Consider the following 23,630-nt stretch of genomic DNA (forward strand, 5'->3'; position numbering starts at 1 on the left):
ACGATCCTTATTATGTGTGTCGTAGTGGCAATTAGGAGCCCCAACCAGGGACCAGGACCTCACGGTGCGAGACACTGTATGCATGCCCAATGGAAATGTAGTCCCTGCCTCAAGACATTTACCATCTAAAGTAATTTCAAGTTTTTCCACGTTTCAAACTCCTTAGAGAGCATTGGGAGCCAGCCTGATGGGCAGAAAATAGGCTGTAATCAAAGTGATTAGTGGTTTTTGTCGAGGACAGTGCTGGGCCCAATCCTGCTTTCACAGACTTCAACAAGGATATTTTTTTGAAATTGGCTTCAATGGGAGCAGGATTGGGCTGGAGAGTTTGTGAGCACCTGCTGCCCTCTTTTGGCCAGTAGCAGCTTCTGTTCTTCCAAACAGTCTTTCTAAAACGGACACTTCAATTAGTATACATGTGTCTGAAGTGCTTTCCTAATGGAAGACTGAATTAGCAACTTACTAGGCAGAGTAAGGGAGCTGCTCAGTTGAGACAGGCACTCCTATTTGTTAAGTTTTCTTTAAAACCTTCAATCTCAGTTTTTAACAGTGAACTGCAAAGCAAAAACTGAGTTAAACCCAGATTTCTAAACAGGCTGTTAAGAGGTATTATTCAGAAAAGACCAGTAAGCCGGCTCAGATAGATTGGAAACTCTTGGGTAACAACTGCCTTTTTGTTTTCTGTTTACATGGCACCTAGTACAATTAGGTCTTAGTCTATAATGGGGGCTCCTAAGTATTACCACAATACAAATAATTTCTAGCCAGGCTGTTTGTAAGTTGCAACTTGTTCTGCTGAAAACTTCCATCTCCTCCTGTATCTCTTAACCTCAATGAGGCTCCTCATGTGAGATAACAGGACCGTTTACACGGAGAGAGGTTTCCAGGATTAGGTCACAGCCTTGTGTTATTTTCTTCCTTGGAAATTCACTTGGTGCTGAAGATGGTATATGTAGCATGAACTGCTTGAAGGTAGCAAATGCATGAGGGACAGTACAGGTTTCCCTGAGACAGCGGCTATTTGCAGGTGTAAACTCTTCAGGGCAAGGAATGTGACCTCCTGCCAACTGTGGTAGATAACTTAAGTGAAGCGGTGCCAAAAGGGATTTTCATAGAAGAAAAGTTAAACAATTTTAAAAATGTTATGGTTAGTGAGGTATTGAGCACAGAAGTTCTCCCCACCACAGACCCCCTCCATTTTCATTTTTACTTTGCAGTTCTGTTAAGAAGGGTTCCCCAGGCTTTCCTAAAATACAGTGAAATGGCCCTTCCAAAATAATGCACAGAAGGGAGGGAGGGTTGGAACACTAGACTTCATAGTTTTACACCTTTGCTTCTATTAATAGTAGTAATTAGGGCTGTCAAGTGATTAAAAAAATTGATCATGATTAATTGTACTGTTAAACAATAATAGAATACCATTTGGATGTTTTCTACATTTTCAAATATATTGATTTCAATTACAACAAAGAACAATGTACAGTACTCACTTTATTTTTATTATAAATATTTGTGCTGTAAAAACAAAAGAAACAGTATTTTTCAATTCACCACATACAAGTACTGCAGTGCAATCTCTTTATGATGAAAGTTGAACTTACAAATGTGGAATTATGTACAAAAAACTGCATTCAAAAATAAAATATAAAACCTTAGAGCCCACAAGTCCACTCAGTCCTACTTCTTGTTCAGCCAATCGCTCAGACAAACAAGTCAGTTTACATTTGCAGGAGATAATGCTGCCCGCTTCTCATTTACAATGCCATCTGAAAGTGAGAACAGGCCTTCGCATGGCACTGTTTTAGCCGGCGTCGCAAGATATTTACATGCCAGATGCACTAAAGATCCATATGTCCCTTCATGCTTCAACCACTATTCCAGAGGACATGGGTCTATGCTGATAAGGGATTCTGCTCAATAACAATCCAAAGCATAGCAGACTGACACATGTTAATTTTCATTATCCACCAGCGGATGCCACCAGCAGAAGGTTGATTTTCTTTTTTGATGGTTCGGATTCTGTAGTTTCCACATCAGAGTGTTGCTCTTTTACGACTTCTGAAAGCATGCTCCACACCCCGTCCCTCTCAGATTTTGGAAGGCACTTCAGATTCTTAAACTTTGGGTCGAGTGCTGTAGCTATCTTTAGAAATCTCACATCGGTACCTTCTTTGTGTTTTGTCAAATCTGCAGTGAAATTGTTCTTAAAACGAACATGAGCTGGTCATCATCTGAGACTGCTGTAACATGAAATATATGGCAGAATGCGGATAAAACAGAGCAGGAGACATATTATTCTTCCCCAAGGAGTTCAGTCAAAATTTAATGATTTTTTTTTTTAAACGAGCATCATTAGCATGGAAGCATGAAGGGGCATACGACTGTTTAGTATATCTGGCATGTAAATACCTGGCAATGCCAGCTACAAAAGTGCCATGTGAATGCCTGTTCTCACTTTCAGGAGACATTATAAATAAGAAGCTGGAAGCATTATCTCCCGTAAATGTAAACAAACTTGTTTCTCTTAGCGATTGGCTGAACAAGAAGTAGGACTGAGAGTAAATGTTTTACATAAAACTAAAGTTTTACATTGTTTGTTTTCGAGTGCAGTTATGTAACAAAAAAATCTAAATTTGTAAAGTTGCACTTTCACGATAAAGAGATTGGACTATGGTACTTGTATGAGATGAACTGAAAAATACTATTTCTTTTATCATTTTTACAGTGCAAATATTAGTAAAAATATAAAGTAAGCATTGTATGCTTTGTATTCTGTGTTGTAACTGAAATCTATTTGAAAATGTAGAAAAACATCCAAAATATTTAATAAATTTCAGTTGGTATTCTGTTATTTAACAGTGCGATTAAAACTGCGATTAATCACGATTAATTTCTTTTTAGTTAATTGCATGAGTTTACTGCAATTAAATCAACAGCGCAAGTGGTAATGTCATCGTGGTACCTAGGAGTTGCACTCAACGACCAGGATCCCATCGCACTAGGCACTGTACAAAGAACAGTCGCTGTCCCAAAGGGCACTTTTGTCTAACTCTGTTAATTGGAAGAAATATTCCATAACCATGTTTTAAAGGCCTGTCTCTGCCTGTGACCAATTGCCTTAAGTGCAAGAGATCAGTCCGGGTCTTCAAAAGCCTACCATTCCAAGTGCTCATGATCGTGATGCATCATTCTTGAGATCAGGAATTCAGGGTGATGCTGTAGCTGCCCGAGTGCTACTAGCGACATCTGGTGGGCACAGAGGAAATGCACTCAATAGCCTTGGCCAATACATCTCCCAAGAGCAAGTAGCAAGAAATCAATCCACCACGTTTGGTTTATATTTAGTGGATTGTCATCCAGCTGCAAAAAGGCAGCGCATGACCCAGACAGGGAACTCTGGGAAATGCATTTCACTCAACATGCATAGAACATTTAGCGCTCAACACACCAGACAAGAACATAAAGGTGGGCTAAACATACAACAATTGTCTTGCCATGACCACTCTTCCTCAGTTAATAAGCAGCCATGAAATTACAGATCCTAGCACACAACACTCCATGTTTATATGAGCAACCAGTTCACAATGGAGCAGTGCATGCCAGGCCTTGTAGTCTGAGAGCTTCACCTGTACAATTCTTCTGTCAACGAACGCGGTCTATACTGGGGATTAGGTTGGCATGACTACATCTCTTGGGAAGGGTGGATTTTTCACACCCCTGACAGATGTAGCTAAACCGATGTAAGGTTTCAGTGGAGACCAGCCCTTACTCAAGATTACGAAAATCCAGGAATACAGGTAACTCCCTCTTTCCCGCAGAGAAAATGTGCTACAGAAAGTCAGAACATTCAAGAGGCTCCTTCATCCATAAGAGGCAGCTCCGACCTGCTGGAGAAGTTACTTAGCCAGCTGGGGGTGGGAGGTGAAGGAGAGTAGCAAACAAACACCACATCACCAGAACCGGTTTTAGGAACAAAATTTATTCCAATTTCAAACAGAGAATTTATTTCAGGAGAAAGATATGAAAATCAAATTTCCATCAGGTATTTCTGTAATAAGGGTCAGCGCCCAGGAGCCAGAGTAGGACTGTTCCAAGAAATGGTCACACTCCTAGACTGGAAAAGAGTCTGGAGCCTGAATGGACCCTGGCACTGGGCAGCTTATTCAGAAACTCCTTTCCCCTCCCCCCTTCCCTCCCCCCCACCCCAACACGCACAACAATACATGCATTTCAAATGACAAGGTTTAAAAACAGCATTTTATATAGTATCTTTTTAAATAGGATGTTTAAATTGTTTAAATCAGGATCCTATAATATACAAGTATAACCAAATAATTTCCACCACATTGGCACTTGTAAAGAGTCTCTGGCACTACTAAAGAAGGGGCATTGGCACAAACCATACTTTTAAAACTGGGTGCTGCATTACAGACTTTACCTCTGCTGGACTCGAACAACCTGGGTTTGTATAGTACAATACGATGGTCAGCACACTCCGAAAGCACATTTTAAAAAAATTACCAAGTAATAAAACACGTGAGGAAAAAAAACCCATAGCTGAAGGAAATGCCAACATCACTAGGAAGCAACAACAGCAGACCAAAGAATCCGATTCCAGGAGAAAGGGAAACAGGCAGTAGGGCTGGAACAGGGAGGGGCAGTTGCTCACCATATGATTGATCCTTGTGGAATGATGCAAGGAAATGGGCCGCCAATGGAAGGAAAATCAGGACGATCTTCTCCCCACCTCCTTCCCCCATGGGTCTCTCCACTGTAAAGTTTAGGATGACTTGGAGTAGGCCTATTTCTTCAGGACAAAAGAAAGTGCACTATGAATTGAGCTTGGCCAAGAGGCTGTTTCCTCAGCCTAAGATTTGGGATTCTTACACATGAATCTCAAGACTTCTGTCTTGAGCTTCAATCCCTTGCTCATTACCAGCCCTATCACCGAAGAGGATGAAATCGGCAAGTTTGGTTTTTGATTTGGCACTTTTACTACAGCAGGCATCTGTTGTGGGGTCTGCCCCCAGAGATGCAGAGCAGAGGCTGGTTCTGCAAGAATGCTTCACGATCTAAGATGAAGGCAGACAGGACATCTCTCACCACGCAGGGCTGGCTAATTCCACTGCCTTCTCTTCTATGCTACAACCCACAGACACCTTTGGATTTTGTGCACAACTCTGACCTGTTCCTTCTCTAGGTCAGATGAGACTTCAGAAACAAGTTGTGGGACAGCCCTGACATGTGATATCCCCACCCAATTACCCTCAAGCCCAACTGGTGACCATGCCAATAGCTATGCCAAACAATGGACCAGGAGGGTAAACAGCATGTGTTCCAATCTTTACTAAAGCCCAAAATCCTTCCAGAAATCACAGATAGACAAATTCACTCTGTTCCACACAACGAATGACACAAGATCCTTCCTTCTGTGCCAGGTCAACATCTCTTCGCTTGGCAGGTAGAGGGACGATACCCACACGGATTCAAGTGATTCAAGTGGGAAGTGCCACCATCATTAACCTTGGAAAGGAACCTCTGGGACATTTGTTTCAAGAATCTGAATCTCTTAGCGCCAGGTCCACTGACAGCAATTGGATGCAGTGCAAACCACTCACAAGATCAGGGAAGCAGGAGGACTGGCACACTGTATGTTCCAGAAGAATGGCATTTAGAATAGACCCAAGACAATTAGAAAATCCTCTTCATAGAACACTTTTGACAAAAAGGATCATTTTGGCATAAAGAAAGACAAAAACACAGTAAAATTGGTGCAAAGCTGTCTGGCATACAAGAGAATCCCTCCCTTGTTTCTCCTAAACATTAGGCAGGATCAGGAATGTAGTGATTCTACGAGCAGTTGCTGCCCTACTCTCAACCAGACCCGGGTTCTCTACTTGTTGGTCCCAAGGCTATTATTCCAACACCAGCTCTCTGATATGGCCAGGCATCTCCTCCAAGAGCTTTCTTTCTTCTGTAGTGCTCTGTGAAATACAGCAGTCTTCCCTCTCCTATTCTGGAAAACACGAGGGAGCCCTAAAACAGAACGACTGCAAAGTAATGTGAACTCCAGATTTAGTGTTACACGTCAAAGGCATCTGGGGCAGTTTGATCTCATTACATTTTGTGCAAAACACCGATGTAGTGCTCAGTCTACAAATGAGAACCGTGCAGTTGGGAGATTGGGGCCTTTGTTAGCCTTAAGCAACCAACAGCAGTCTACATGCAACTGAAGCCATGTCTGGTTTATCCAGAGAATTTGGACCCAATGCTACTTGTTGGAATTGTAATAGAACCATTAGTGTTGCCCGTATTTCACATATGTCCAGATGCCACTGCTTCTTTCTCACTGCTTGCTTTGCCATTGCAGTCTTCCTCTAGGCAGATACAGAAGGCGGCAGAGCTTTGGTTTCCTCACTCACCTGAGGTTCTGGAAGCCTATAAAACGAGACAGACGGGCTTGAAGTTCTCAGCTGAGTGGAATTCAATATGGCACCTAGAATCCATTCGGAATAACACCTGTATCAACAAACCCAGCTGCCTTCCCCTGTACTAGCCTGCTGTCCATCCCACCGCAGGAGTCTCACTTCAGCAACACACTCTAAAAGTGACTGCTGTACTCTCAATTATCAGGCACCCTGCACCTCTGGAGCAAATATCTGTGCAAGTGCTCCAAAGAGAATCCATGCTTCTCTAAAGAAAAACCATGGCAGCATCTGTCTCAGGGAGAGCACGGACAGGAAAAACAGTAATAGAACTCCCCAACCCCTCCTAAAACTTTTCACAATCTTTTCAAGCAGTAAGAATCCTCCTCACACCCCAGAGTCCATGTCACCCAACTCTGGTCCTTTCTAGGCAATCTGCGAGCCAGGCAGGAATGAAGCACTCTTACAAACGCACACAGCTGGCACAAAACATGATGAGGGCTTCCTTGCTGTTCACAGCATGCAAGAGAACCAGAGGCGTGGCATGTGACCCCTCAGGTCTTCAATCCGGCAAAATTTGGTGCTTAAATGCCACAAAATTACTCTGTGAGCTTCTGATCTTCACGGCATAGAGAAGTCGCTCTCTTGGTGCCGTACACTCCACTTGGAGTGAAAGTTTCTTTCCATACATTGAGCCTACTTTTAAAAATAATAATACAGCCAGGCACTTCTCCCCAGGCTCAGCAGCTGTTGCTCCAAGAGCTCCCATCATTTAAAGTCCATGAACAAAATACAGCAATATGTAGCAAACCATGTATAGAACATCAATAATTTAAAAAAAAAAAAAAATCATCACAGTCTCCATACCTTTTATAATGGATACGAAAAAAAACTAACCCAGACTAAACCGTACAAAGAATGGGAAAGTGATGGCTTTTTTGTTGTTGTGGGTTTTTTGCTATAGATGGAGAGCAATCGTTCCTCCCCAACATTTCATCACAGTGAACCATGGGGTGTGTCCTTGGGGAGGGCAGAGTGGGAACAAAAAGCAAGCAGGATTAACAATTACACCAGAGGCACCCTATGGCACAAGGCAAAGGGACCAGTAGCATTCCACACTCCCACAGTCCAGTGAATTTACAATCTTGGCCGGAAAAGTTATAGATCTCTATATATATACCACGGGAATGAAGAGGAAAATAAAAGCGGCTAAGCAACAAAGTAAAGCCCAAGATGAGGCTGCCTGGGCTGTAGGCAAAAATTAAGAGGTGAACAAGGTGCCGAAGAGTGAGGTGTATCCCCCCCGTTAACTGTGAAATAAAAGCAATTTGTTAAAAATATGAAATCAACTACTCTGTGGACAGAGACATGAGACTCCAGGATAACACTGAGCAAATTCGCCACTCCACAGATCAGACAATTTGCAATCATTACATCATTAAAAATTAAGATTTTTTTTCCTGTAATTTTTAAATTTTTCTTTTTTTGTCTTTTCTTCACAAGGCGGCCTCCACGGGGGCGAGGGGCAGAGCAGGTCAGACCAGGTTGTACTCCTTCAGGTTGAGCTGTAGGATGGTGTCCTTGACGGCAGCAAAGACAAAACGGATGTTTTCCGTGTCTGTGGCACATGTGAAGTGAGAGTAGATGATTTTGTCGCTGTCTGGGTTTAAATCCACAAACATCTTGAGGATGAATTCCCGGGCTGCCTGAGCATCCCTCTGCGGGCCTGCAGCAAACAAAGGCAACAGTAAACAGCACTGCGTACAGTCCATTACCTGGTTTGAAACCCCAGAATTGCTAGTTTGCTTTCTCTCTCTCCCCCTCACCCGAAGGGTAGGAGGTTATGTGACCAAAGGGGAGAAGAAAAAATTTAGCCCCCTCGGTCAAGGAATCCGGAACATCTTATGCCGAATACTAACTGGTCAAAACCTAGTAGGTGCTTTTTAAGCTTGAGAATACCAAGCTCCAACAAGCTCTGACTCTGCTCTATGAAACACAGAATTTGACACAGCCTCCCAGAAGAACAGGCCATCTGGACCAGCATCCTGAAATGGCATGTAAATGAATCTCATCCTCCTGTAACATACCTAGTCAACTGTAAAATAATGCAGACCTTGGACTGTAGATTTCTTCCTGACCCCGTAGTAATCACCTCGTGCCCTGAAGCTCAAAATCTAGTTCCCATTATTTCTGCATGCCGAACAAAATCAGATTTGAAGAAAGAAACACCCCTAAGACAACCAACTGTAGCGTTTCCAATCTGACTAGCCAGTTTATAGAGCTACGAGCTGCAGTCAGTGTTCACTTTATGCCACTAGCAGCTCCTTAGACAGACACCTGGTGATGCTCTATCGTCTATTTGAAGTGCTTGGTATTCACATATTGTTTCCATAGCATGGACCACACCTTGAGAGAGTATCATCGACCACCTCCCATTCGCAATCATACAGCATCCTTTGGCAGCTACAGCAATTGCTTATATGGAAAAGTAATATTCGGAAAGCATTTCACATACTTTTCTGCTACCTTCTACTGTGATTTAGCAGCTGAAGATAAGCCAGCACCATGTGACCAATGAATTCACCATGGACCACCAATGATCTCCAGACTAGTGTGAGAACCTTGAAGACAGTGGCTCTCAAACTTTTGTACCGGTGACCCCTTTCACGTAGCAAGCCTCTGAGTGTGACCCCCCCCCCCTTATAAATTAAAAACTTTTATATATTTAACACCATTATAAATGCTGGAGGCAAAGTGGGGTTTAGGGTGGAGGCTGACAGCTCATGACCCCCACCATGTAATAACCTTGTGACCCCCCCCCGAGGGGTCCTGACGCCCAGTTTGAGAACCCGTGCTCTACATTTACCACAAGTAAAGACTTCAGAGATGTCCGTACTTTCTGACACCAGGGGGCAGGAGACTCCAGGGCTGGAAAGAAGACTAATTAGGACCTGTTTAGTTACAAGCCCATAATGAGGCAAGCAGCTTGCTTGGAAGACGGAACAGATAGAAATTTCTTTGGGGGAAAGGGGATTCTCCAACTGCCGCCAGTGAACTATGGCCAAAAAAACAAACAAAAAAGGTGGCTCTCCCTTTATCCTGACAGCAGTTTTCAGCTGCCTCCAAGGGCTAAGAGTTGGGAGGAGAGGGCTTAGGAAAAAAAGCTTGTCTGACCTTATTCTCCTGTCTCCCATATACCTTCAATCCCATACAGATTTGGTATCATCCAATTTAGCGGCAGACTGATCTGCAGATCAGAGATTACAGAAAACACTGTTTATGCTGAAGAGCTTAACCCCAAATGGGAGCTTCCCTACATCATCCAAAATTGAGAATAGCAGACTGACAGGGATTTTACCCTGCCTGAAGCTTTTCAACACCAACATCAAAAAAGACTTGGATGATTTGACCAGTCCATAAATTAGCCTATGTGAAGGGGCTACACCCTGCTCTGGCAGAAGAAGGGGTTTGATGGTCTAATTGGTGTTTTCCATCTCTCCTACCACTAAATTCTTGCATGTCTAGAAGTAAGTTGTACACCTGTATGTATATTTCAGGTATGCAAATTAATACTCTGAAATCAAAATAATCGTAGCTCAACTGAGATCCATGCACAGATCTACGGGAAGCAGTGTTTCTGGTGACACTTGGTGGCAGCTTTAATTGTTGATCTATGAAAAGTTTGCAGCTGTTTTTTCAGTCAGAATCCACAAGTTACATGAAGATCAAGATATTCAAATTTACTCGCCACTTTTGCTCTTTATGAAAAGTATTTCTACCCAATGAAAGGTCTGTCTCCTCCCAACGCCACTCGATCCTACAACAAATTCAGCGCTGAATCTGTAACATACTCATTTTTATAGCATCAAGATTTCACTGTAAATCAAACAGAAGAAAGCAGCAAACAGAAGCCCACTCACATATGAATTAAATACCTAATTAAAAATCTCACAGGTTTTTTGTTGTTGGTTTCTCCCCCCTCCCCTTATTTAAAAGGTTCATTCTAGTTTGAAAGAGCCTCTTTAAAAATCACTTACCATCAAACTCTGGGAAATAGTCAACAAGGTGGGAGTACAGGATCTTGTCTTCCAACAAATCTTTCTTGTTGAGGAAGAGGATAACAGAAGAATTCTGAAACCATGGGTAGGTGATAATGGTCCGAAAAAGGGCTTTACTCTCTTCCATCCGGTTCTGATGCAAGAAATAAACTACATCAACACACCAAAAACCCTCATTTGTGAAAACCTGGCCATCTCTAATCCTAGACACATGAACTCATCCACATCACCCCAGATATCTCAGATGTCCTGTATTGAACACCTTTGTCCCATTTCAGTTTTGGTCCAGTGGAGTGTGTACGTAGGAAACAAGTGCAACATCTGTGACTGACTTGAATTTAATTTGGCTGGTTTTAATTACTTGCCAATGTGCTATCTTATTTGCCCAAGTCATTTTATGCTTTTCATTACCATGTGATAGATCTGGGATCAACTTCTGGTCATGAAGATTTGTTCCCAACAAAGGTATGTGTTGGTTCATGAGAAGGAGTGCCTGCTGCTGCTTAACAGATGCTCTTCCAGCTGTTCAAGGCACTATAATGATGTAGGCAAAGAGATTAGCCATTATTTGGCAAGATAGTTGCAATGATACAAGGTATCTAGGGTGGGAAATTTAAGATGGGAGAGAAAAAAGGAACATGTGCAAGAGCTTGAGGGCTTTTCATCAGGGTCGCAGAGAACCTAAGATGTGGGACACCCACTGACATGAGAATATTTCTGTAGAATTTGAGTGCACTGTGCATTTCAAATCTATCTTGTACCCTGTTTCCAGAAGTGTCATGACCCATTTAGCCCCAGGTTCTCTCTTTGTAGTGGGAAAAGCTGAAGGCCAAAAACAAGTTACTACTAATTCAAGTTCCAGTTCTCTTGGCACCAAGCAATTCAGTACCAACCTCCAAGAAAATCAGAACGACCCTCCCCACTTTCCCCTCATCATTAGGGCCTACTCTTGCTCAGGCTTACCTCATTATCAGATTCCACTAGAACTTGGTCATATTCACTAAGGGCTACTAAAAACATGATGGAGGTCACATTTTCAAAGCAATGGATCCACTTCCTTCGTTCTGACCTCTGACCCCCAACATCCACCATTCTAAGGAAGAGAAAGACATACAATCTATCAAAGCAATAGGCTGTCAAGGATCAATAAGAGCTTCTTCGCCTGCACCCAAAGCACTAGGATATGAACGGGAGAAACAACTTTCTCCCCCCAAAGTGAAGCAGGTATCATGATACAGTAACATGTCCTCTACGAGCAGTTGTGCTCAGACAGCGTAACAGGAAGTTCTCCGAATGCTAATTCCACAGCCACCTCCACGTTTGACCCATTTCTTTTTCTTGGGAGACTGACCGCAAATACAAGCATCCTCATTCCTGTTTGCATCCTGGCCTCGTTCACTAAGCAGAGCTTCTGGAACCAGGCTCATCCATCACCCTGAACTATGGAGACTGAAAAGAAACTATGGCAAATCCATTTGAATCCTGTTCTACCAAATGCCAAAGCTATTTACATTTTGATATTAAGGCTTTATATTAAAACTTCTGATTGTGAGAGAAAGTTTGAGGTTAAGGACTTCCTTTGGCTGTTGGGCTTTCCCCAGGACATTATGCTGAATGGAGTTATGCGAATCCACAGGCAAAGCATGAAACCCAGTCAACCACACATTCACACCATATGCCTAAGAAAAGCCATCAGGATACTGGGTCCGTAATTTGAACCACTATATTTCACCTGCATCTCACTTCTATTGCATCTTTTATAAACGGATCTCCAAAAAAAATTATAAAACAAAGCCACCTAAGTCCAGTCTAGTGCCTATATCTCAGTGGAGCGTTATTCCCATTTCACAGATGGGGAATAACAAATCAGAGGTGGTGACTTGCACTGCAGCAAAGCTAAGAACGGAACCCCAAGTCCAGGTTTCTAGTCCCTTTTTCTACCACATGTTCACTCTTCCCCCTCCTAGAACATTACATGTTATGACAGCATGGACCAGATAAGTATTTAGATAGAATAAAGGAGAATGCCTGTTACAAAGTAGCAAATATGTTAAACGGTACATAGAGAGGCATGATATTTGGAGATCGTATAAAGGCACAGTTAAACCTATAGATACACATATGATGCAGAAGTGAGCCAAATCCTGATGGCACAAGCTATTCATAGGAGAGCACCTTCGGAAGACACACTGGACAATACACAAAGGAATCAGTACAGAGAAAGCAGGATCTCTCATTAGAGTTAAAGACACGTGGATCAAAGAACCTAAACACTGCATGAAGATAGAAGAATTTCTTGCCAGGAGTTATGTTTCAAACCAGTGTTGCCAGAAGAGGGCTTAGTTTTTCTCTTGGTGGATTAAGCTACCAACAGTTTGTCCAATGGGCTGGTGAGCTGTTATGTACTCATCAGGTGCCAACATGTTGCTCCTCCTGTGATGTGTTAACAATTCCAGCTGTACATCCACCTCAGGCTCTCTAGATAGAATCAGCAAGTATAGTTCCAAACTATGCCATTTAACCAACACCCTCCTCAATTCCCAGAAGCTATTGGTTTCAACTCCTCTCACTCAGATGCCCTTAATCAACTTAAAAATCACAATAAATCTCCCCCCCCCCATTTCCCAAACGCACACTAAAGTCCTCCCTACCTAAGAACATGGGTACTCTTGATCAGTAGTTTAAAAAGCCAAGAGTAGTCCTCCCCCAGTTCAGTCCCACTTGAGAGAACAATTATAGCATGGGCTACAGTGTCAGTACCTGAAGATAATATTCTCTAGGTCGAAGGGGTATTCTATTATTCCGGTTGTAGGAACTCTAACCCGTAGCACATCTTGCTGGGTTGGTAGATATCCTGGGGTTGCGATTCGATCCACGTCGCTAAGGTAGCTGTGAGAGGCATATGAAGGGGGGAAAAAAAGCACCTTAGACTGTAGGTCACACTCATGGGGGTTTCAACACATTATAGCCATATGTTCCTTTCTCCCCCACACGTTAAGGAGACCAAAAGAAATCTGACTGCTTGAAGCATCACTAGGATCATTTAAAATGGGATAGGACCAAGTACTGGAAAACATACTTCAGGGAACAACCTTTCACTGAATCCCAAGGAGACCTAAGAGGTTTCTCCACATGTAAATTTCATGACTGTATCAATTGACAGCAATTCCCCAGAATCCCTTCTGATGTAGTAACTGCCATGTGTCACACCTCACACCCTTCTGGTTATAAAAAAAAAAATCTGTATGACCCAACACAATGCCATCTTCCAGAGTCTCTATGCACTCAGATATTCTGCAACAGCTCCAAATGTCAAATCCTGATCCCCCTCAACCGTAGCTCCGTAAGGCTAAGTCAACAGGGGAAAGTGGCATTTCTGCTGTGTAGGAACCAGGAACAGGGTACAGAGATGGTCTGGGTGGGCACTGCATAGCCATCTGTACATCCTGGGACCGAGGTGTGAACAGCTCCATTTATCACCCAACAGAAATCGTGGGAAGTGGCTGGTGGTGTTACAAGAGTGTATGGATCTTCCAGACATTCCAGTACTAAAAAAAAAAAAAACAAATACACTTATCCCATCCCATCCCCTGATCCCATCTCCCGCCAGAGCTCTTTGTGTCGAACAACTGAAGCCACAAAAACCAGAATCAAAAAAGCAAGGTGACAACAGTTATTTGGAACCAGAGTTACTGAAAAGGCAGGGAGGCATATGCTTACAGTTCAAACTCAGAAGCATACACCCACATTTCCTAGACTACCCCACCAAACTAAATCATTAGCAGATAGATATACCTATATCATGGGGTGAAGTAATAGGAAGAAAGAGGATAGTCTACAAAAACTAAAAGACAGCAGGGCCAGTTTGCAGCGTGATAACCATATTCAGGCATCTGTAGACATCAGCTAAGTTTTAGGAAGCTTTTGTTTAGCCAACATGGCCCTGATATCCAGCAGTGTGCCAGAGTGCTTATGTACTTACTACTTAGCTGAGTCGGAGAGCTGATATTCTCGCCTCCTGTCATAACACTCTTGGATTCCAGGGTCAGTCCACAAGGTTTTAATTGCACTTACATATGGCTGCTCAAAGGTTGAGACTTTTTCTACGTCTACTTCCCGAATCAGCAGTGCATTGGTCTGAGGATAGAAGGTGAAAGGCAAGTGAGCATACATTAAACCTAGATCCTCTTGCAAGGACTCCAGGAATGCTGTATCTTGAATGCTGATCAAGCTGCTTACATCAGCTGCAACAGGACAGTAATGGGCAGACTAGACATCTAAAAATTATCTGTTCAATTTGTACTTAGATATCCAACAGAAGATCGAAGTACAAATTGAAAAAGGAAAAACAACTATTTTATATTCTCAGTAGCAGGCACATCTGGGAAAGCTCCTGGAAGCATCATGTGATCCTTAACAGAAATGATTTAAACAGAAATGGCAACCGATTCTCTGAACTTAACTTACCAAGTTGTGCTGGAGCATAAGTCACCTACTGTTTAGAAAATACCAAAACCCAAGCACAGATCTCAGAGTGTGGAGTCCCGGACTGCCTGATGGGGGAGTGCAGTCAGTTTTATTACTAGAACATAGCTGTCTCGTGTTTCATTTTAAAGCTTTAATTGATTTTAGCCTATATTTTAAGAGTGTGGGAGACCTTACTGCAGTCCGTTATAATCAAGACCTCTTCTTTCATGGAGGAGGAAAAAGATAATCAGAACAAAACTGACACCACAAAGTGCAGCAGGACTGAAATCATCACTGCAGCAGGACTGAAATCATCACTGCAGCAGGACTGAAATCATCACTGCAGCATGTAATATAACTACTACACACCAATACTGCAATTCCTAAGGGTTTTCTGGATGCAATGAGAAGCAATGTCTGTTCACCCTCACTATACTTGTCTTCAGAGAGAGAGACTTTAATCTAGTTTGCTTTTCTATGTACATTAAACATTAGTGGAAGGTGACAGATTATAGCCCCAGAGTCCTTTAACCACACCCCAGAGAAAACACGGGTAATGCAAGCATCCTCATACCATGCCCATGCTTCAGCATGGACCCAGACAGACTCTCTCTAAAGGCCAAAGGGGAGTTCAGCCTTCAAGAACCATTCAATCCTTGGCCTCTCTGTTGAGAATGCTAATAAGAGGGCCAGGTTAGAGGCAGCTGTGATGTGGATACCTGGTCATTAAGAACTCATCTGAGCCCTTCGACTTTTTCCATTTACTACTCAGTAGTGATATCTTCAAGTCTAGACTGACTTGGGCCTCAATTTGGACCAATGATCTAGAGAAGAAAGGTGCCACACCCTATTACTAATCTCCTCGGGCCTCCCAGTCCCTATGTGGCTATTAAAAAAGTTAAAATACAGCAACATACAATAAGCCTGGTATAACCTTCACACAGTTTCATTTTGAAAAATAAATCCACTAAGTGTTGTGACAGCAGAGCATGTGAATATCTAAGTTCTTGACACTCACACACTTAAAGGCATCTGCATTCATACACCTTAAAGCCAGCTGAACTAATTTAAAACATATTTAGCCCAAAAGTTTACAAAATCTTGTAAACCAAGCTTCATCCCAGAATAAATTTTTGAGTTGAGTTACAAATCCTTAAAGAAAGGTTAATAAAAGGAAAATTGACAGATCTCCATCTGCCGCTGTTAGTAGGTGTCACTCTAATCGTGCAATCTTCTGGGCTCTCAGCAGCTCCCTTATGCACCTTCTGGCGCTCTGTAATGACACCGGTCATGCAGAGGAAGGCCCGGCACACTCAAAATGCTTTGGTCTTTCTGAGGTGGGTGCAGATCAGTTCGCACCCCTCGAAATTTTTATGTGGGACAACACACACGTCTAGCCAAATGAACACTGTTATACTCCCTGTTGACACCCTATTAATAAAGGCACAGAGCGGCATAGTACCACAGAAGCAGTGAGGGATACAACTGCCATACGGGGCCCAACTACCAGGAAGTTTGAACAGGTAGTGGATATAGTACAAAAGGCAGCACAAATACAGGGCACGAACCTACAGCCATGCCCTAAAAAAACCCTCAGACAAACATGAACTGGTGAAGCAAATCCACCAAGCGACGAAACCATGGCTTGATGGAGCTCTGCACTTTGGCTCACCTTATTCTGTTCGTACTTGTATAGGATCTTCAGGGTCTCCATGGCCCTGATCATGGACTGCATGGCAGTGAAGATGTTTTGGTACACCAGCTTGGTGAAGCCCCTTTTGTCCTCTTCAGAGTAGCCTGAGCCATGAATTATCCTCATCTGTTTGATAAATGTGCTCTTCCCGCTTTCCCCAGTGCCTGCAAATGAAGAAACGAAAGGAAAAGTCAACAGAGATCACAAATGAGGTGTGGTACAGAGGGAGTGAAGCTATTATTGCATCCTACTCCACTGCACCTATTAATGGACCCAAGCGGATCTACTCCATTGATTATTACTTCTCCAGTTCCTTTTTGGAAGTCTATATAGTGGCCCTGGTGGGCCCATCCAATGTCAACTATAAGCCTAACTGAGCATGATAGAAAGAGCACTTGTTCTTTTTGACAGGCTAAAAGCAATTCTGGTACACACACCAAATCTTACATTACAGACACTCCCACACATCCTGCCTCAAAAAGCCCTGTCCGTCCGGCACACCTGACCTATTCCCATACAGCCCAGCTTGATGCTATAATCACAGCTCCAGCTAAAATCCCTGATATATTCCTAAATTAGTACATTATACAAACTGGGATGCCAATGGGCGTGGGGGAAGGCTGTTAGATCATGAAAGCTCCAGTAGAATTCTCATTATTTTAGTACAATCACTCTTTCCCAACCCAATCTAGACACCTCCTTACTAGATATGAACTCAATATATTAGAAAGAGCAGCTCTGAAAGGAAGAAGGGATCAAAAAACTACCTTCACCATACATTTTTCTTCTCAGTGGCCTGAAACCACTGTCTGATAGTGAAATATTTAAAAAACAAACAAACAAAAAAAAACGATCACCACCACCACGTGAAGTGGTAATCCTTTCGGGATTATTTTAAGAAGTTTGGATGAGAAACAACTTGTGAAGGGGACGAGGAGAGGAAAGGAAATCTCAAATCTCTACTGCCAAGCAGAGTTAAAAACACATACAGAGACCAGCAGGCCAAACAGCAGGAATTGGTAAATAAAAAGTCCAGACCCCCCTGAGATGCAGCAAGATCAGAACTAACAATCTCTATCCCTGCTGAAATGAACAAAGTCATCCTTTATCAGTTAGGGGCTAAGTAAGAGGGACACAACTGGTATCAAGCAGATAGGTGGCTTATGTTAATTTTGGCAAGAGGACTCCTAAAGTTTTAGGAAAAGTTACTCTTTTGCCTAAAAGCTTTTACCGACTACTGTTCCAAGTAATACTGAAGTTTACTTTAACCCACAGATCTGAGAGTCTTCCTTGTTTCTTCTGTTTGTTACACTGTGGCATTCAACAGTACTTGGCCTAGTCAGTCTCCCCCGTTTGTGTGAGTCTCTTGCACAGCAACAGTGAAGACTCTGCAGACTCTGTTGTAGGTGCAATACCTTAAACTACAGACTTTAAAATCAGCTAGATGTCACGTGAGTGTTGCTTCAACACCGCCAAGCACTAACCGCTAACATCTCCAATAAAAGAAAAGGGATGGCAAGAATGTGCTCCGAATCCAAAAAGGCAGCGTTGCAAGTACAATGCAGACCACACACCACTCATCACATGGTACAAGCCTCCCTCACGACACTGGTTTAATACCAGTTTGGGAAGGCAAGGTAGAGTTGCACTGGTTGGATGTTTCGTACATCCCCAACTCTTACCAAGCCTGCATTCTGTACCTGCAGTCAGGTGGGCAGATCAACATTCCTGCCATTAGGGGCTTAGGAAGATGGAAGCTACATCAGGTGACAGTCCAATGATGAAAATAAAAAGCAGGAAAGGGACAACGTGAAAACTTTCTTATCTTGCAGGGTAAGTGTGAGGGAGAAAGGTTGGCAAAGAAAGGCTTCACACAGCCCTGCCACAATCAAGACCCAACTAGCGTTGGGGGATAATAGGTTTTGTCCAGTGCCCTCTTCTGTATGTATTCATTTATATGGCTACTGATCAGCTATAAGGATCAACCATATATGCCTTCCACAGACCGTCCCCCCATAGCCACCTTACACAGTCTGCAGCTAATTCCTTCACAGAGCAATAGCTCAACTGTACATTGTCCATTCTCCAGAAATATGTTCAATCATTCTACAGAATGCTCTTGTGGAAGTTTCCCCAGATTTGCAGTTGATGTGCATTTAACTAAAAGCTGAATCAATATGGAGCTTTGCTGATTATATTGGCCCGTGTATTACAGACTACCCGGATAATGAACCCAGACGCATGCTCATCTTGAGAAATATTAGGAAGGTGACAAATCCTTCAACTCTCCAGATTCAGGGACACAATCTATGGAAAATGCCTGGCTTCAGCAACGTGAACAATCAGATCTCCAACTAGAAATCAGGGGGGTTCTATGTATTAAGACAGAGGCTAATTTATCACAAATGCACATAATTACTCCCTTTGAGTAGATTCTGAAGTTCCTATGTCTATACTGCAGGGCAATAAACAAATACCCAAGCAGAAAAAAACCCAAAACCAAACACCAAACCAGAAAGAGCAAGAAAAGACTAAAGAGCCTAGCAGAATTTTTCATGTCTCAGTTTACTGAACATTAAAATAAACGTTAAGGAGTCCGGTAGCACCTTAAAGACTAACAGATTTATTTGGGTATAAGCTTTTGTGAGTAAAAAAACCCACTTCAGATGCATCAATAAATAAAACAAATGTTGTTACTGCCACTAACTAGCTATCTTGGTCTCCTCTAAAAAGTTATACCACAAACAGAAAAAAAAAAATCAGAAAGTGAAATCTTTGCGGTTGAGTACACTGTGGTGAGAACACTTCCTCGTGCTTTTACCACAGTAACCAACAAAGAGTTGAGGCGCCTCAAAGCACTTTGATGATGCAACTGTAATACAAACTTCAGCACCAGATCACTAACTTAGGTTCACTTATTCTAGCACACAAGAGATCAAATGCACAACCCCTGACCTTCCATTTTTAAATACGTGCCTCCTGCTTGGCTTCGGTCCCTCAACAATATACACACCATCACTGTGATGGGACCCTGAAACCACCAGTGAGGATAGTCTCCTGTCTTCATAAGGACATAATAACTTTCTTTATATGACAATGTTGAGATAAGGGAATAATCTGAGCTCACCATTCCTTCAGTCAACCCATAAAAGCCACCTAGTTTATAATAAGTGTTGCTGATGATAAATGCATTTGAAAACGAACTCGTGTTGGGTCAATGGCACCCACTGCTTACTTTCATATTATTCTGGGACCCAAGTAACTTTACACAGGAAGCATAATCTCATTTTCTTCATTAAAAAGATTAACGTATGCCCAGTATCGACGGGCAGTAACTGAAGCACTGAAATAGCACTATTTATTAGCAGCCCAACTCATAACAGCACTTCTATTTTTCACTCAGTAATTCTGGTTCAAGCTTCAATATAAACCAACTGTCACCACACTGGACAGCGAAGCAGTGTGGAAGAAATTACCTCTGCTTACCCTGCATTCTTATTGATACTCTACTGTTTATATGATTTCTCTTAAAATATATCCTGCCCTCCCCAAAATTCTTAACCAAGAAAATGCCTCTCTCTAACTAACATGATCTGCATTTATGCTCCACCATATACACCAAAGGATTCTGAACCACACACAGGACTACGAACCACATACAGGAAATTAACTTTACCCACCGCTAGAACAACCCCCTTTAGGGGCTAACATGACTGCTGCTTAGTACTATGTAACAGTTTAGGAGAGGCAGGGAAGAGTACCATATCCTATTGAAAGTGAAAATGAATATAAGGAGGCAGAATGCAGTTATTAGGGCTAACACTGTTATTCTTAGGCCTTGTCTAAACTATGGATGTCTCCCCCCAAATCCTCACTAGTTTTTTTAAAAGTTTAGCTGAACTGATTTTAAAAAACAGGTTGGAGCCAGTTGTAGGCCAGGGTCCAGGCAGCTCGAGGTTTTGTTTTTTTTAAATTTTTAATGAATCAGTTTTCAAACTAGTTGAGTCAAGGAATGGTTCAGACCTCCTGGAGCTTACTCTAACCATGGTACAACCAGTTTTAAAACTGGTTCACATTAACGGTTTTTAAAACCAATTAGATTTGGGGGAAGGAAAGTTCCCTAATATAGACTCAGCCTTAAGAAAACTGACAAGTGATCAGAAACCTGGTTTTACATTTCACCTGGACAGCAGCACCTCCATCATGCTTTTAACATGCTGCTGGGATACTGTACTATTAATGGCTAGGAAGAAAGTACATCATTTACTCAATCAGTAACACCACTATGCATCAACCTAGATATGCCTATTCAGTCATTCCTGGCCCGACCCAGCCTCGCTTAGCTTTGTAAAGCTGATGCAGACATACCCACATGTGGATTTTGAACTGGACCACCTTACATCTTCAAACAACCCTGACTGGCATGCCAGTTCAGTACACATATCAAATTAACAGCCTTATTTAATCAGACCTGCTTCCCATTTTGATTTGAAATCACAGATACAATAGATGAACAAGTACCATGACAGAATGTATAAAAGAGCAGCAATAACTTAGTGTTTTCATAGGCCTCATGGGTTAAGAGTAGCTTATGGGCTACCTGCACCCCAGCATCACATTTCCTGCTAACATTAAAGTCCGTAATCTATTATTTTTTGAAAACTTATGATGGCAACTCTCCAAAAACCATGTAGAAGAACTGATTCCCTATCCACGAGGAACCTCAGAAGTACTATGATACACCTTAGTATGCTGATGGAGATATGAACACAGACAACATTTTGTTTACATACTTAAATGACACTCTCACTCCACCAGTGTGGTATCTGAACAGGTATGTCCTTATTCTAGTACAGTGGAGCCCCACTCCTAGAGCAACTCCTGACTACTTTCCTTTCCTGGGCTAATCCTGCTCCATTCTTATTACTCCACTTGACTTCAGATTTACTGTGCCTTATCTTTATTTCTCCAAGCCCTCCCTCCAGGTTGGTTTAGAGATCTCTGTGCCCTACTAGAGGAGAGAATGGGAGGGAAAGAATGGTACCCAGGGACCTGGGGGGCTATAGCTGGATAAGTTCCCCGCATTTAACAACGGAGGGAGAAGACCATAGACACCACCAGACTAGGTGGAGAGGATTCCTTCATGAAGAGATGTTAATAAAAGACTCAGAAGTCTGCCAACAATATATAATTACATCAGTTTTAGTAATGAAAATTCGCAAACACAAATAAAGCAGTAGGTCCAGCTCCCCTATAAAAGAGTTCTCCAAAAGGATTTTTTTAAGACTAAAAGTAATATCAATTTTGAAGTTTCTGCTTATGTCAAAAGCAATTTTAAACACAAAATCCACTATGAAAGAAAACAAATAAACCAGTCAGCCCCCAGCTTCACTATTAAAATAACTCCAAATCTGGAATGAATAAGGAAGATTAAAAAGAAGGGCATGGTAACTTCTAAACAAATTTCCCATATTGTTTTTCCTCACAAGTTATTTTCTGGACAACGGCAAAGTGCCTGACAGTTGTCAACTCTGATAAGTACAAAAAGGTGTGCGGAGTTGGGGGTCTGACCAGCACAGATGTGCCTCCAGAGCATCACTAGAGGTTAACATGTGGGTTCTAAGATGGGGGAAGGAAGGATGGCTACTACTGAGTAGTTAGTATCGTGCCTAGCACAATAGGACCCCATTCTTTGTTGGGCCACAGGCACTAGTGTAATAAACATGTTTATTGTCAACAACAAATACATGTAGAGCTTAAAAGGGACATAGTTTTTAACCATGTGATTGGTGCGAAGAGTGCCTACTTTACCACATGCAGAGGAGGGCCCATATAGCTGCAAGGGATGCGCTCACAGCAATAATCATTGGGGAAGAAGGCAACTGATGCAGGGGAGTGAAAGCCACATTCAGCGTGGGAATGATGGGACGAAGGGGCAGGAGATCTAGGGGATAGGGGGCGGGGGAGAGAAAAGAATGGGATCCAGAGCAGGGCAGGTGCTGGGGTCGGAGGACAGGGGAAGAAGAGGAGGGGATCCAAAGCAGGGCAGGTGCTCTGGGGGAGAACAAAAGGTGTTCCAGAGCAGAGCAGGTGCTCTGGGGACCAGGGAGGGTGCTGGGGGGGGGGGAGCAGGGCACCCAGAAAAGGAAGAGATCTAGGGCAGGGTGGGCGAGGGGGGATCCAGAGCGGAGAGGGGGGATGAAGGGGGATCCAGAGCGGGGGGGGGGGGGCACGGAAAGGATTCAGAGCGGGGGGGATCCAGGCAGGAGGGGGTGAAGGAGGGGATCCAGAGCAGGATGGGGGAGAGATCCAGGGCGGGGGGGGGGCACAGAAAGGATCCGGGGGGGAGGGGAGGGATCCAGGGCGGGGGGGGGCGGGCACGGAAAAGATCCGGGGCGGGGGGGCCCGGCAAGGATCCGGGGCGGGGGTGGGGGCGCGCGGGGCGGCGGCCGCGGGGGGGGGGGGCTCCTCACCCAGCAGCAGCAGCTTGAGCTCCCGGCGCGCGTCGCGCTTGTCCCTCCGCAGCTGCTTCTCGATCTCGGCGTTGATGCGCTTCGACTCCTTCACCTCGTCGCTCAGGCAACAGGCCATCATGGACTCCAGAGTCATGGCTCCGCCGCCGCCGCCGGGACCCCCGGCCCGGCCTCCTCAGCCCGGGACCCCCCCCGCGCGGCCCGGCCCGGCCTCCTCAGCCCGGGACCCGGCCTCGCCCCCGAGCCCGGGACCCCTCCGGCCAGGCCTAGCACCGCTCCCACCCCTCGGCGCGCTCCCCTCCGCCCGGCTGCACCGCCCGCTCCCTCCTTCCCCCTCAGCCCCGCCGAGCGAGCGACAAGCGCGCACAGCCTACCCCGCTGCCCCTGAAAACAAGGCCTAACTGACTGCGGCCGCCACCAATGGGAAGCGCTTCTTAGCCGGGAGGGGCGGGGCTAGTAACGGCTCGGGGGCGGGGCCCGCAGAGGGAGCAGGGTGCAAGTTTGGTTGGCCGAG

At 43.7% G+C, this 23,630-nt stretch overlaps 1 protein-coding gene across 1 annotated transcript; it reads right to left on the reverse strand.

The window, feature by feature from the left end:
• Window positions 1-3,963: 3,963 nt before the first annotated feature.
• Window positions 3,964-23,323, reverse strand: GNA11 (G protein subunit alpha 11). Its single transcript, XM_048830787.2, has 7 exons — window positions 23,117-23,323; window positions 16,623-16,807; window positions 14,466-14,620; window positions 13,244-13,372; window positions 11,447-11,576; window positions 10,463-10,616; window positions 3,964-8,151 (listed from the first exon to the last, which is right to left on the reverse strand). Exons 1-7 carry the CDS (start codon window positions 23,250-23,252, stop codon window positions 7,961-7,963), a joined length of 1,080 nt encoding a protein of 359 aa, XP_048686744.1. The 5' UTR covers window positions 23,253-23,323; the 3' UTR covers window positions 3,964-7,960.
• Between the last annotated feature and the right edge of the window lie 307 nt (window positions 23,324-23,630).

The sequence above is a fragment of the Caretta caretta genome, chromosome 25, assembly GCF_965140235.1.
Source record: "Caretta caretta isolate rCarCar2 chromosome 25, rCarCar1.hap1, whole genome shotgun sequence".
NCBI lineage: Eukaryota > Metazoa > Chordata > Testudines > Cheloniidae > Caretta > Caretta caretta.

Coding starts and splice junctions, on each gene's coding strand:
- GNA11 (XM_048830787.2), bottom strand. CDS start 23,252: ATGACTCTGGAGTCCATGATGGCCTGTTGCCTGAGCGACGAGGTGAAG. Junction 13,373..14,465: donor CTCTCCGACTCAGCTAAGTA/GTAAGTACATAA, acceptor TGCCTCTCACAG/CTACCTTAGCGACGTGGATC. Junction 8,152..10,462: donor CTATTTCCCAGAGTTTGATG/GTAAGTGATTTT, acceptor TGTTTGCTGCAG/GCCCGCAGAGGGATGCTCAG.